This window comes from Rhinopithecus bieti, unplaced genomic scaffold, assembly GCF_001698545.2.
Source record: "Rhinopithecus bieti isolate Rb0 unplaced genomic scaffold, ASM169854v2 scaffold_4654, whole genome shotgun sequence".
NCBI classification, from domain to species: Eukaryota; Metazoa; Chordata; class Mammalia; order Primates; family Cercopithecidae; genus Rhinopithecus; species Rhinopithecus bieti.
In genome coordinates this window covers 1,736,032-1,749,687 of record NW_016804499.1, presented here as the reverse complement: position 1 = coordinate 1,749,687, position 13,656 = coordinate 1,736,032, and the positions used below count along the sequence as shown (strand labels likewise).

Sequence of the window (13,656 nt, the reverse complement as noted above, 5' to 3'; positions counted from 1 at the left end):
TGTGAGGGCGTGAGTGTATTAGGGGATAGGCTTTAAGTACAAGAGAGGTTTATAAAATTGTTCAGATTGAGTGTTATCAAAGGTGAGAAGACATGAAGGTGCTTGTTTTTCAGATTACTGACAGTTATTAATTAGTAAAAATTAAAAGCCACAAAGAATTAGATGGTATTCATTTTAAAACAACATAAGGCTGGCATAAATTTTAATGAAGTATGTACATTTAATAGGTGCACATAATGCATAGATTATAACTAATTTTGTTTGGGAAATACAAAAAGCAAGTTCAGAAACTACTTTTGCTATTACTAGTATTGTTTCTTATGCATTAATGCGTTTTTATAAAGTGTTAATGTTTTAGAGCCTAATGGTTTCTGTGTCAGTCATTCCCAATATCATGCAGAAGAAATCAGAGTTCAGTGAGAATCTGAGAATATGTTTCCCATGCCATCTCAGGGTATAACTCCACCAGGGAATGCTCCGACTGTCACTTCAATGAGCAGCATCAACAACACAGTTGCAACACGCGCCAGTTATCACACGAAGGATGACCCCAGGGGACTCAGTGTGTTGAAACAGGAGAACCAGAAGGTTTGTTATAGGGAGCTAACAGACTTAGGAGTCTACTAGTGTTAATGATTAAGTTAATGTAAATATCTAGCAGATAAGTGGTATTGTGAGTGTGTTATATGAAGTAGATAGAATTGAACTATGCCTAAAATTACAATAAAACCACAAAGCACTTAAAAATCATGCACACAAAACTACTCTGTTCTAAAAAACTTCTGAACTTACTAAAATCTCAACAGTGAGCAGGACAGTATAAGTGTGAACATTACGAAGTTAGTGTAATTTTTTTCTTTGAGATTTGGGGGGCATACTCTTTTTTTTTTTTTTGAGACGGGGTCTCGCTCTGTCACCCAGGCTGGATTCTCCCACCTTAGCCTCCTCCGTAGCTGAGACTACAGGCATGTGCCACCATGCCTGGCTAATAATTTTTCTATTTTTTTGGTGGAGGTGGGGTTTCACCATGTTGGCCAGGCTGGTCTCAAACTCCTGACCTCAGGTGATCCGCCTGCCTTGGCCTCCCAAAGTCCTGGGATTATAGGTGTGAGCCACCACACGTGGTCAACCCCACAGTTTTAGCAGATTATTTATACTTTGATTTGGTTTTGCATATGATATGCATTACTAAGGCTTTAAAAAGTTACTGTTTAAATGTTTAATATTTTTTTGTTTTTCTGATTGGGAATTATTTACTTCTGGGAATCATGATCCTAGAGAAACAGGAAATTGGTCGTTTAGGGTGGGAAAAAAAAATTCAGGTAACCTTGTTACTTAAATCCTGTCTCTTAATTCATAGGTTAAGACCTTAATTCTGCCTCTCACGGTCTATGACAGTACTCTTGACTTTAGCCTCCTAACTCCTTTTATGTGCGTTTTATCTATCACTCATGGTACTTGTAAGAATATAGCCCCACGTTTGTGTCCTTTATCTCCTTTGTTCTTTGCAAACTTGTTCTTCTATTTCCAATTCCTAGTTCCCTCTTTTCTAATTAACCCCAGTAGAAATACTTGGAATATTAGAACTGAAATTCTGATGGTCGATAGAAAAGAATAAAAAAGTACAGTCATGCATCTCCTTAAGGATGGGAATATAGAGAAATGCGTTGTTAGGTGATTTGTTGTGTGAACATCAGAGTGTGCTTAAAAAAACCTATATATGGTATTGCCTGTTGTTCCTAGGCTACAGACTTGTGTAGCCTGTGGCTGTACTGCAATGGTAAGTATTTTTGTATCCAAACAATCTATACGGAGCTCTTTCAACGTGCAGCCTGCTACCCACACGTGGCCCAGGACGTCTTTGAATCCGGCACGTCGCAAATTCGTAAATTTTCTTAAAACGCTATGAGATTTTTTTTGTGTGATTTTTTTTTTTTTAATAGCTCATTAGCTATTGTTAGTGTTAGTGTATTTTATGTATGGCCCAAGACAATTTTTCTTCCAGTGAGGCCCAGGGAAACCGGAGGATTGGACGCCTGTGACTATACACAGAAAAGGCGCAGCAAAAATACGGCATAAGAGATTAAAAAAAAATTGTATACCTGTATACCAGTGTACTACCAGTGTACCTGTATACTGTGAATGGATTTTGCAGAACTGGAAGTTGTTTCGGGTGGGTCAGTGAATGAGTGGTGCGTGAATGGGAAGGCCTAGGACGTTACTGTACACTGTAGACTTTATAAACACTGTACACTTAGGCTACATTTATTAAAATTTTTTTCTTTATTAATCTTAGCTTTCTGTAACTATTTTCATAAACTCTAAAATTAAAATTTTGACATAACTTAAAGCACAAGCACAGTGTATAGATACATAAAATATCTTTTATGTCCTTATTCTATAGGCTTTTTTAAATTTTTTAAATAAGATTTTTTTTAAAACTTTTTTTGTGAAGACTAAGACACGGCACACACATCAACCTAGGCCTACACAGGGGCGGAATCATCAGTATCACTGCCTTCCATCTCCACATCCTGTCTCACTGGAATGTCTTCAGGGACAATAACACGCATGGAGCTGTTATCATCTGTGATAACAGTACCTTCTGGAATACCTCCTGAAGGACCTGCTGGAGTCTTAGAGTTAACTTTTTGTTTTCATAAGTAGGAGTACATTCTAAAATAAATGATAAAAAGCATAGCACAGTAAATGCATAAACCTGTAACAGTCATTTATTACCAAGTATTCTGTATTGTACATAAGTCATGTGTGTTTGATACTTTTATATGACTGGAGTACAGTATGTATATTTACACCAGCATCACCACAAACATGTGAATAATGTGTTGTAAGACCTCACTAGATAATAGGAATTTTTCAGTGCCATTATAATTGTATGGGAACACTATCATGTGTATGGATCATCGTTGACCAAAACATCACTATACAGTGCATGACTGGACAACTCATAGATGGAGGATTACTGCAGATAGGCTAAATAGTGGAACATGGACAAGGTTGGGTTACTGTTTTAGTTGATACACACCTTGACTTTCCAGCTTATTCTAAATTGCAGTGTTAAATGTAAGGTTACTATGCATCAGTTTACTAAGAGTCACAGCATGTTGAATCCCTCTAGTTTGCTTGTTTCATGGTTCTCAGAAGAACCAATCTTCTCTTTCTGGACCAGTTTGAAGCAACTTGCAAGAAACAAGCTGTTTTATTGGAGCCAAACCTCACTATTAGAGGTCCTGAATGGAAGCATATACTTAAAGTTACACCTGCTTAATTTTTTCCATCAGGCTGTTCAGATTGTCACTCCACGCATGACTCAAACCCCACCCTCGCATCATACTTCCCCCTATTTTTAACTCCCAACTAAGATTAATATGCTATATTACATATACATATGTAGCGTATGTATATGTAAATAAAATAGATTTTCTTGCACCTATTATGTATGTTGACTGGTTTGTAAGGGGCCTAGGTAGTATGTGATATAACTTATTGGGCACACTTTTGAAGTGTGTTTCAGCTTCACTGTATTCTTTGCATTCTAGTCTCTTTATGCTCCACAAATTGGTTATCATTTCTTCTTTTTGTTATAAAAGCAGTATAACTTCTTTTTTTCTTGAAACGGAGTCTTGCTCTGTTGCCCAGACTGGAGTGCAGTGGCGCGATCTTGGCTCATTGCAAGCCCCGCCTCTGGGATTCACGCCATTCTGCTGCCTCAGCCTCTGGAGTAGCTGGGACTACAGGCGCCCACCACTACAGGCCCGGCTGATTTTTTGTATTTTTAGTAGAGACGGGGTTTCACCATGTTAGCCAGGATGGTCTCTATCTCCTGACCTCGTGATCCACCCTCCTGGGCCTCCCAAAGTGCTGGGATTACAGGCGTGAGCCACCGCGCCCAGCCCAGTATAAAATTTTTAAGAGAAATTTCAACGAAAAGAAAATGTAATTGTATTTGCTTAGATAAATTCTAATCTAATTGCAAATCTAATTCTATTAGAATTAGAAACATTTGAATCTAATTCCAATCTAGTTATCTTTTTATGGAATATCTTCTTATGGATGTGTTATTTAAAATTGGAAAGAATTGGCCGGGCGCGGTGGCTCAAGCCTGTAATCCCAGCACTTTGGGAGGCCGAGACGGGCGGATCACGAGGTCAGGAGATCGAGTCCATCCTGGCTAACACGGTGAAACCCCGTCTCTACTAAAAAATACAAAAAACTAGCCGGGCGAAGTGGCGGGCGCCTGTAGTCCCAGCTACTTGGGAGGCTGAGGCAGGAGAATGGCGTGAACCCGGGAGGCGGAGCTTGCAGTGAGCTGAGATCCGGCCACTGCACTCCAGCCTGGGCGACAGAGCGAGACTCCGTCTCAAAAAAAAAAGGAAACAGTGGAAAGCTGCCCATCAAATGCTTAACAAAAGTGAAATGTTTAGTTTTGGCAAGGCGTAGAATAGAATATTTAATGACATGTCATTTAAAATGATTATTTATTTATTTTATTCTATTTTATTTTATTTTTTTGAGACGGAGTCTGGCTCTGTCGCCCAGGCTGGAGTGCAGTGGCCGGATCTCAGCTCACTGCAAGCTCCGCCTCCCGGGTTTACGCCTTTCTCCTGCCTCCGCCTCCCAAGTAGCTGGGACTACAGGCGCCCGCCACCTCGCCCGGCTAGTTTTTTGTATTCTTTAGTAGAGACGGGGTTTCACCGTATTAGCCAGGATGGTCTCGATCTCCTGACCTTGTGATCCGCCCGCCTCGGCCTCCCAAAGTGCTGGGATTACAGGCTTGAGCCACCGCGCCCGGCCGCTGTGTTTATTTGTTTTGTTTTTTTGTTTTTTTGTTTTTCTTTTTTTTTTTTTTTCTTTTTGTTTTTTTTCTTTTTTTTTTTTTTTGAGAAAATGATTATTAAAAATGCATATAAATGAATAAGCAAATATGTATGCCCAATTTTATACAATGTGTGTGGAAAAATAGTAATATAAAAGTTTTGTTGATTTCGTGAGCTCATGGGAAATGATTTTTTCCCTTCCCCCCATAATTTAAAATTTTATGCAATGTAAAGAATTTAAAAACAAAAATCTAGTTGTCAAGAGGTTGATGATCTTTGTTTTAGTTTTTTTCTCTTTGGTGTTGACCCCATGTATATCTTTTTTTCCCCCTTTTGGAGACAGAGTCTCACTCTCACCTGGGCTGGAGTGCAGTGGCAGGATCTCATCTCATTGCAGCCTCCACCTCCTGGGCTCAAGCCACCTCAGCCTCATGAGTAGCTGAGATTAGGGTTGCACACTACCATGCCTGGCTAAGTTTTAGAATTGTTTTTTGTAGAGACAGGGTCTCCTTCTGTTGCTCAGGCTGTTCTTGAATTCCTGGGCTCAAGCAGGCCACCCATCTCGGCCTCCCAAAGTTTTGGGGTTTACAGGCATGAGACATGGTATCCTGCTTCATCCTCTTAAGTTTTTCGTCAATTTTCTGGTATGGGTATGATACTGTTTCCCAATTTTTAACCGAAACCTAAAAGTTCTTCTGTTGCCGTATTGGTGACCATTGCCACCTCCTTTATAGAGGAAGTCAGTATGCCAACTTCATTATCAGAAGTTGGATCTGTGTTAGGATAGAATTTGACCACACTGAAAATCATTTTGAAATGAGTTCTAACTACTATTAAGGAAAATAATAGGAAAAAGTATTGGCAGGGTAAGATATATCTGAAGCAATGTTTTAATGGTAGAGGTGGCTATTATTAGATTGGTTGGGGTGGAAGAGATTGGGGTGAAGAACAAAAAAGCTGGCAAGAGAAAAACTCAGAGAAAGAATTGAAGTAGGATTCTTTAAAACCTTTCTTAACTGGAAAGCTTGAAGAAAAATGGAAGAATCTGCCAACAGGTCAAATACATACTGTTGTTGATTAGAACGTCATTATAAATTTTCATTTTTAAATAGATTTTACATGGATTTAGGCATACTAATCAAATCACATTCCCTTCATAAGAAGAACAAGGTTTGCCCTTTGAACAAATAATCTGTTTATACTTAATATAAATTTGGTAGCTGGGATGGTGTGGTAGGTGTGCAGCCTCTGATAAATCTTATAAAATGAGTATTGTGGAATGCCATAAAGTTGATTTTGTAAATGTCTTTGTTAGCAGTTTATAGCTGAATAAAGCAGATTTTATCTAAAATTATTTTAAAGCAAGTAAAAATTTAATTAAAATGAAAAAAACTTGTTACACTAATACTGCTACTATGTGTGGTGACATAAATGCTGTTAGAGTGAAGGATGTTGGGGTACTTCAGACCATGGGCTGAAGAATAAGTAGATGCTGTCATAGATGTTTATTTCCAGGCCTTCAACACTAACTTCAAATGGTTCAGTGTTGGTTAGGATTAAGATTTTGGGGCTCATAGTCTTCAAAGCATGCTAATTTTTACTGTGATGTTGAATCACGTGAATTGAACAGCATTACTAAAGATGATAATAGAAGTTAGCTTTTTTGGCATGTTTTTTCTTAGGTAGTTTATAATTTTATTGGAATGATTGTGATAATATCCCCCACCCCCCAGAACCTTATTTGAATTGCAGAACCAGAGCACGGAAAATGACCTTCGTATTTGGATTTTGTTGACATCAGTCATTCAGCATACTTTGATTGAATAACTACTCTTGACCAAAGTGCTGGTTTTAGGGGTAAATACAAAGAGAGATGGCTCTTGCTCTCCCAGCCTTTGAAGTATTATAGGAAAGAACTTGAACAATAATTATTAAGATACGTAATAAAGTGCTATGGTAGATGTACATGCCAGGGATTATAGGAATAGAGGGAGTGGGCTGATTATTTAGACTAATCTGACTGCTGACATGTACTGATTTAGGCCTTTTAAAGAGTTTTTCATAAACAAAGATGTAGAATTCATGTTATTGTTTGTTTAAAATCTGTAAGAAGATTTGGTTAAGAAAATTCTCAATGTCTTTGTAATACAGAATGACATGGAACCTAGCAAAACTGTTCCATTGAATGCATCTAAACAAGATGGACCTATGCCAAAACCACACAGTGTTTCACTTAATGATACCGAAACAAGGAAACTAATGGAAGAGTGTAAAAGACTTCAGGGAGAAATGATGAAGCTATCAGAAGAAAATCGACACCTGAGAGTAAGTTCTGTTGAAGTTGATTTAAATGAAGGTATAGGACATGTTGAGTGTTATTAGGCCATTTTAGCAGTTTTTAAATTTATCCTTGGTCAGTTCTTTCTTGTTTTCCCCAATTTGATTATGTCCTGACCTTTGCTCCCCACCCTACTCCTCTCTTAAAAGTCTTCCTGTGGGTTTCTCATTGCCCCAAGTTCCTTACCTTAGCACACATTCTAATTATTTGTGATCTGGTCTGCAGCATTGCCAGCTTCAGCTCTTGTTTCTCCTGTCCTTCCCATTTTGTGCCCCAGTCATACTGAACTAGGATTGTGTTGTCCCACATCATAGCCATTAGTCACCTAGGGCTGTTGAGCACTTGAAATGGGATTTGTTCAAATTGAGCTGTGCTGTTGAGTGTAAAATACTGATGTTGAGTTAGTACAGAAAAAGGTAAAATTTTCTTTTTTTAATGGTTACATATTGAAATAGTAGTTTGGGTACATTGGGTTGAATCAAATATATTATTAAAATGAATTTTACACATTTCTTTTTACTTTTTAAATGTACTATTGGAAAATTTAACGTTACATATGGGGCCACATTTGAAGCTCACATGTTTGCGTGGGGCAGCGTTGGGCTGGAGTGCGCTGGAGAAGCGTCTGTTTGTCACCCTCTTTTACTTTAGTGTAAGTCTTCACTGTGACTGGGAAGGCCCAGAACCCTGTCCCTCCCGACACAGCACATACACTTATTGTCTTGCTACTATATTCTTGTCTTTCCAGTATAGCCTGTGGTGAGACCCTCTCCAAAAGAAAAAAAATCGATTTGTCCTGTCCGCTTTGTGCCACCACTATGCCGATTGCATTCTACTGCTCTTACTTGTTAGAGGCCTTTCTCCCTCTAGTGGGCGGTAATTTCCTTGGGGGCAAGGGCAGTGTTTCATTTCTCTCTGCATTCACCGTACATGAGGGTAGTAGTCATGTATTTGATTGAATAAATGGATGGTGAAGGAGGACTGATTTGAATATGTGTGAAATGTATGAATAATACTTGTCTTTGACAAGTAATTGTTTCAAGACCTGAATACCTGTACGTTGCTCTTTAGGCTTTGTCTGAAGCTCTTTGCAGCAACGTAGATGATACAAAAATATATATAACTAAAATAAGCTAAATGGAGTTATTTGATTATTCCTTTTGTTAGGTGTATATAGGAACTACACTCTGAATTAAAGGCACTGTATCTTAAGTCGGTCTGTGAACTCCTTTGTTGACATGCTTTTTAAAGTGAATTTTTGTGTCTCTTCATGTTTGATACTTCATAGTACCCCCTTGAGGGGTACCCCTCTGCTTCCAAGTGCTTGTCTGGATAGCGGGAAGAATATCTTTATTTCGCACCTACACACCATGGATCTTTTGAAGGATTTTGTTGGTTACTTTCACTTGATCTGCCGTGACTTCCATAGTTCTGTTCTTTGATAAAGATGTGCTCCTTGGGTGCTCAGTAGCTTTCTTTCAAAAGCCACTGTTTACCTCTGGCAGGGAGGGGAGAAGTGTAAACAGTAGGAATGTCAGGTGGGGCAGGACTGGAAAATAGGAAGAGTGAACCAGGGAAGTGAGAGAGACTTTATTCCTGGTTTCTGCTCTTTGTATGCTAATGTTCTGTGTGAGATTTTATTTGAGAGATGATTCTGCTGTTGGAAAAGTAAAACAAAAAAGCTGTGCTGGGCACGGTGGCTCACACCCGTAATCCCAGCACTTTGGGAGTCCGAGGCGTGTGGATCACCTGAGGTCAGGAGTTCGAAACCAGCCTGGCCAACGTGGTGAAACCCTGTCTCTATTAAAAATACAAAAATTATCCGGGTGTGGTGGCGGGTGCCTGTAATCCCAGCTACTTGGGAGGCTGTGGCAGGAGAATCACTTGAACCTGGGAGGCAGAGGTTGCCGTGAGCGAGATCACACTGTTGCACTCCAGCCTGGGCAATAAGAGCAAATCTCAAAAAACAAAACAAAATAAAACAAAAACCTTGAAGACCCACTGGCTTACAGAATTTCAGACCCTTTAGCATTTTATACACAGGCCCATCATAATTTTTTGCCATGTTAACTTTCTTGCTCCTGTCTGTTCACTATCCCTTTTAATTCCTCTAGCCCTGTGGTTCTTAATTCACACTGCATGTGAATCACCTAGTGAGCTTTAAAAAGTTACAGTTTACCAGGCCCTCCCCAGACCTAATGAATCAGAATCACAGGAGTATTAAAAGTTCTGTAGATGCTTGTGATGTGTAGCTGAAACTGAGAATTACTACTGTTTTTATATAGGACTAATTAGCATGAGACCAAAAAAACCCAACTCCAGAAAATCCAGTAATGCAAATAAAACTGTGCCATTAGGTGTACTCTTTTAGTTAGTGTTTATTTATAAGCACAATAAAAGAATCATGGGAGAAAATATTGCCTTGCACTGAAAAAAGTAAAAAACTGTCCTGTCATTCATCAGATTGGTTAACAGACACAGATAAAGACAACTGCATAGTTAACAGGTATTAGTATTTTTCCCAAGGTTCACATTGCACACAGTGTCGTAACAACCTCCTGCTTGGAGTGACTTCTGCTTTCTTCTGAGAAACCTTGTCCTCTAAGGACATAGTGTTGTGTGAAGCCATATCAGCAAGGATGAAGCAGCCCGCTCTTGACTGGAGGATCTGTCATTTTGACACAGAGAAGCATCCTCAGTTTCCATTCCAGGTGCAGAGCTTCAGATAAGGGTTTCCTACGTACATTTCTCATCTAAATTTGTAGTTTCTGAAGAAACAGTATTCTTTCTCTGCTTTGCAATCCAGACCTGGTGCTATCTCTTTACACACAGCCCTCTGCTTTGCTTTGAACGTGTGAAAACACTGTTACTTAAATTTCACGCTAAACCATTTCCTTCTCCGAAAATTCTGTGATAACCGTATCTTTGTTTTCGGCAAGAATACCCTCTTGTGCCTCCACTGTTTTGGTTCCTTAGTTGCAGTGGGTCAGTAAACCCAACTGGCAGACTACGGGTCTGGTAGTTTTTGGCTGATTGGGCTAGGACAGATGTAACTGATTTTAAATACCATGGGCCGCCTTGGAAGTACTCTTCTTTAATTATGTTTTTAGTGGGATTAAAATAAAAGGTAAATATAGCCATATTTGATTTTTATTTTTTAGGAATACATTTCTCAGCTCTAGTTTTAAAAAAATCAGTGTTATTGAGGTATAATTTATATCCCATGGAGACACCCACTGTGAGTTTACAATTTACTGAAATACAGAACTTTATAACTGTCACTGTAGTTCAGTTTTAGAATGTCCATCACCCCCGGAAAGTTTCCTTATGTGGTTAGCAGTTAATCCCTGTTTCTGTCCCCAGCCATAGGCAACCACTAATCTACTTTCCGTCCCTATAGATTTTTAGCTCCAGTAGTCTCGTTAGTATGCTTGTTTTTAAAAACCTCTTTTGTGTGTGTGTGTTTTTTTCCTAGGATGAAGGTTTAAGGCTCAGAAAGGTAGCACATTCGGATAAACCTGGATCAACCTCAACTGCATCCTTCAGAGATAATGTCACCAGTCCTCTTCCTTCACTTCTTGTTGTAATTGCAGCCATTTTCATTGGATTCTTTCTAGGGAAATTCATCTTGTAGAGTGAAGCATGCAGAGTGCTATTTCTTTCTTTTTTTTTTCTCTTGACCAGAAAAAGATTTGTTTACCTACCATTTCATTGGTAGTATGGCCCGCGGTGACCATTTTTTTGTGTGTACAGCGTCATACAGGCTTTGCCTTTAATGATCTCTTACGGTTAGAAAACACAATAAAAACAAACTGTTCGGCTACTGGACAAATTGTATATTACCAGATCATCACTAGCAGATGTCAGTTGCACATTCAGTCCTTTATGAAATTCATAAATAAAGAATTGTTCTTTCTTTGTGGTTTTAATAAGAGTTCAAGAATTGTTCAGAGTCTTGTAAATGTTATTTTAATAATCCCTTTAAATTTTATCTGTTGCTGTTACCTCTTGAAATATGATTTATTTAGATTGCTAATCCCACTCATTCAGGAAATGCCAAGAGGTATTCCTTGGGGAAATGGTGCCTCTTACAGTGTAAATTTTTCCTCCTTTACCTTTGCTAATATCATGGCAGAATTTTTCTTATCCCTTGTGAGGCAGTTGTTGACTGAGTTTTTCATCCTTACAATCCTGTCCCATGGTATTTAACATAAAAAAAAATAAAACTGTTAACAGATTCTTGCTCGATAGCTTGTTTGTGTCTGTCGTGTTATTAGAGGGGAGTCTACTATATATGGTTACTTGAAATTATGATGCAAAGGTTTCTCTTGCATTGAAACCCTCTCGGATATTACAGCATTTTTAATTGAAAGTCCTAATTCTGTTAAGGAAAGGAGTTGATTAAATTTTAAGGGACTGCTGGTATTTTGGGAGATTATAACCAGTTTGTTTTCAAGATACTAGAAAATAAGGTCCATGAGAACAGAAGTCACGTGATTTCAGTGAGTTGACGTGTACAGCATGGCTGTGCTCCATCTGATTTTTACCCCATTCTTCAGTTCTGAGAGTATATTCTCAAGGAAGATTTAACTCTCCTTGGTTTTAAAGTACTTTTTAACCAGCCTAGTAAGTCTTACTACTTCTCATAATATTTCATAATAGTTAAAAGTAGGTGTTTTTTCCTGCCCAATTTGGCGCTCAAAATAATGTTCATTATGGAAGTTTGGTAATACTGAGCAAGCCTGTGGAATTTTCTTTATGAAAAATGATTTTGTCCTTTGTAAATGTTAACCATGTGAAACACATTTTCAGTATAAGTATGCGTTACAGGGTCTGATATTTCCTGCACTTAGGTTTGTCCTGTGTCTTCATTTATTCTTACTAGGATAGAAAATGTTGGAATCAGAAAATAGATCCAGTTTTTGGCTACATACAGTCTAGTACAAGTGATTTTTTATTCTTAAACATAGGTGTTATTTTTTTAAAAGACATGCTCTACCTGAAAAGGAAATTGGATTTTAGAACTGGATGTGGTGAAGTATTTTAGGCCCAGATCTGTGTACACATTTTATAGAAGAGTGAAGTATTCTGAAGTATTTTGGTTGCCTTTTCATTTCAGCTGTGTTTTGAATTTGTCAGATGATACATATATTGTGTTATTGTGTGCTGTGGTATCTTTTATAAAACCTCTTGCTTGTGTGCAAGTTGCTAAAAAGAAACACAAGTAATGCCTATCCATTACTAGCATGCTATGCTGCAGGTAATATTTCCATTGCTATGTGCTTTACTGTTTTTGTAAAAATCCCCCCCTCCCCTTTTCTGGTAACTGGAAAAGCACGCTAAAAATAGTCTTACATTTTCACCCCATAAGTGGAGAATCAGTAATTCCTTGGCTTAAAGCTCTTATGTAATCAATGTTATTGGTGATAAATACCAAGTTTGGTATCTCATAGCTATCTTTTTTTTTAAAGAAATGAAGTTCTTGAAAATTTAGCCAAATCCCGTTTTATGGGAATGCTCCTTAGAATTCATTTTGTTCAGTCCCTTTGTTTTATAGTTGAGAAATCTGAGGCCTTATGAAGGTTAAGAGAACTTTCCCCACGTCTCACAGGTAGGTAGAGGCAGAGCTGGAACTAGAAATCTGTTGACTCAAGCTCAGTGTCTTTTCTGGTAACTTGAAAATTGTCTTAGTTTGAGAGATGGCTGAAATAATGAACATAAAATGCTATTTATAATAACAAGTATATGTGAAATTTCCTATTGTAAGACTACTGCCGGCTTACTGTTGAATAGTTTGGTTATAGTGTTTAGGCTAGACATGCTTCCCACATTGGTAATAAATAAACATTAAAAAATACAGTGTATTTTTAGGTAGGCATTTTAAAAAATGCATTATGCCATGGTTGCTTTTGAGATAGATTGTAGTCTGGGTAGCGTCTTTAAAATGTGTGTGGGCTTGACTGTTGTTCATATCAGGAGATGCTGATTGTATAGGTGAGACTCTGTTTCTGTTATTTTTAATTGCTGTATGAAATGTGATCAGATTATTTTACTACCAACAGTTATAGTTTGAAACTGTATAATTGACTGATAATATGATAATACAGAGATTAAATTGTCTTCATTCCTTACATGTTTAGAAGTTTTTGCTTTGTCTACCTGCTTACTTGTATATGTAAGCATGAGGGAAATACCCTGTTGCTAATACTGAAATTACAGTCAAGTAACTAAGGCTTAAGTTCATATGTGACACTGAATGCACTAGCTTCCTTCGTTCTGTAACTAATGTACCTTAACTTCCCTCATTCTTGTATTTACAAGAAACTAAGAAGTTATATTCTGAGTGTGTGGTATGTTCCCTTAAAAAAAAAAATGACGCTTGGAAGAAAAATGTATGAAATTCAGAAATTCCGATCAAAGAAAAGTGATTTTCTGTCTCTCTTTCCTTCCTTCCTTCCTTCCTTCCTTCCTTCCTTCCTT

The 13,656-nt window shown here is 38.0% G+C and overlaps 1 protein-coding gene across 1 annotated transcript; it reads left to right on the top strand.

Moving 5' to 3' along the window:
- Positions 1–340: 340 nt before the first annotated feature.
- On the top strand, positions 341–13,307 carry VAPA (VAMP associated protein A). Its single transcript, XM_017868814.1, has 3 exons — positions 341–588; positions 6,990–7,163; positions 10,652–13,307. Exons 1-3 carry the CDS (start codon positions 433–435, stop codon positions 10,808–10,810), a joined length of 489 nt encoding a protein of 162 aa, XP_017724303.1. The 5' UTR covers positions 341–432; the 3' UTR covers positions 10,811–13,307.
- The last annotated feature ends 349 nt before the right edge of the window (positions 13,308–13,656 follow it).

Excerpts from the sequence above, each read along its gene's own strand:
- VAPA (XM_017868814.1), top strand. The coding sequence starts at position 433 with ATGTTTCCCATGCCATCTCAGGGTATAACTCCACCAGGGAATGCTCCG. Across the intron at positions 589-6,989 it reads TGAAACAGGAGAACCAGAAG|AATGACATGGAACCTAGCAA; the intron begins GTTTGTTATAGG and ends TTTGTAATACAG. Across the intron at positions 7,164-10,651 it reads AAGAAAATCGACACCTGAGA|GATGAAGGTTTAAGGCTCAG; the intron begins GTAAGTTCTGTT and ends TTTTTTTCCTAG.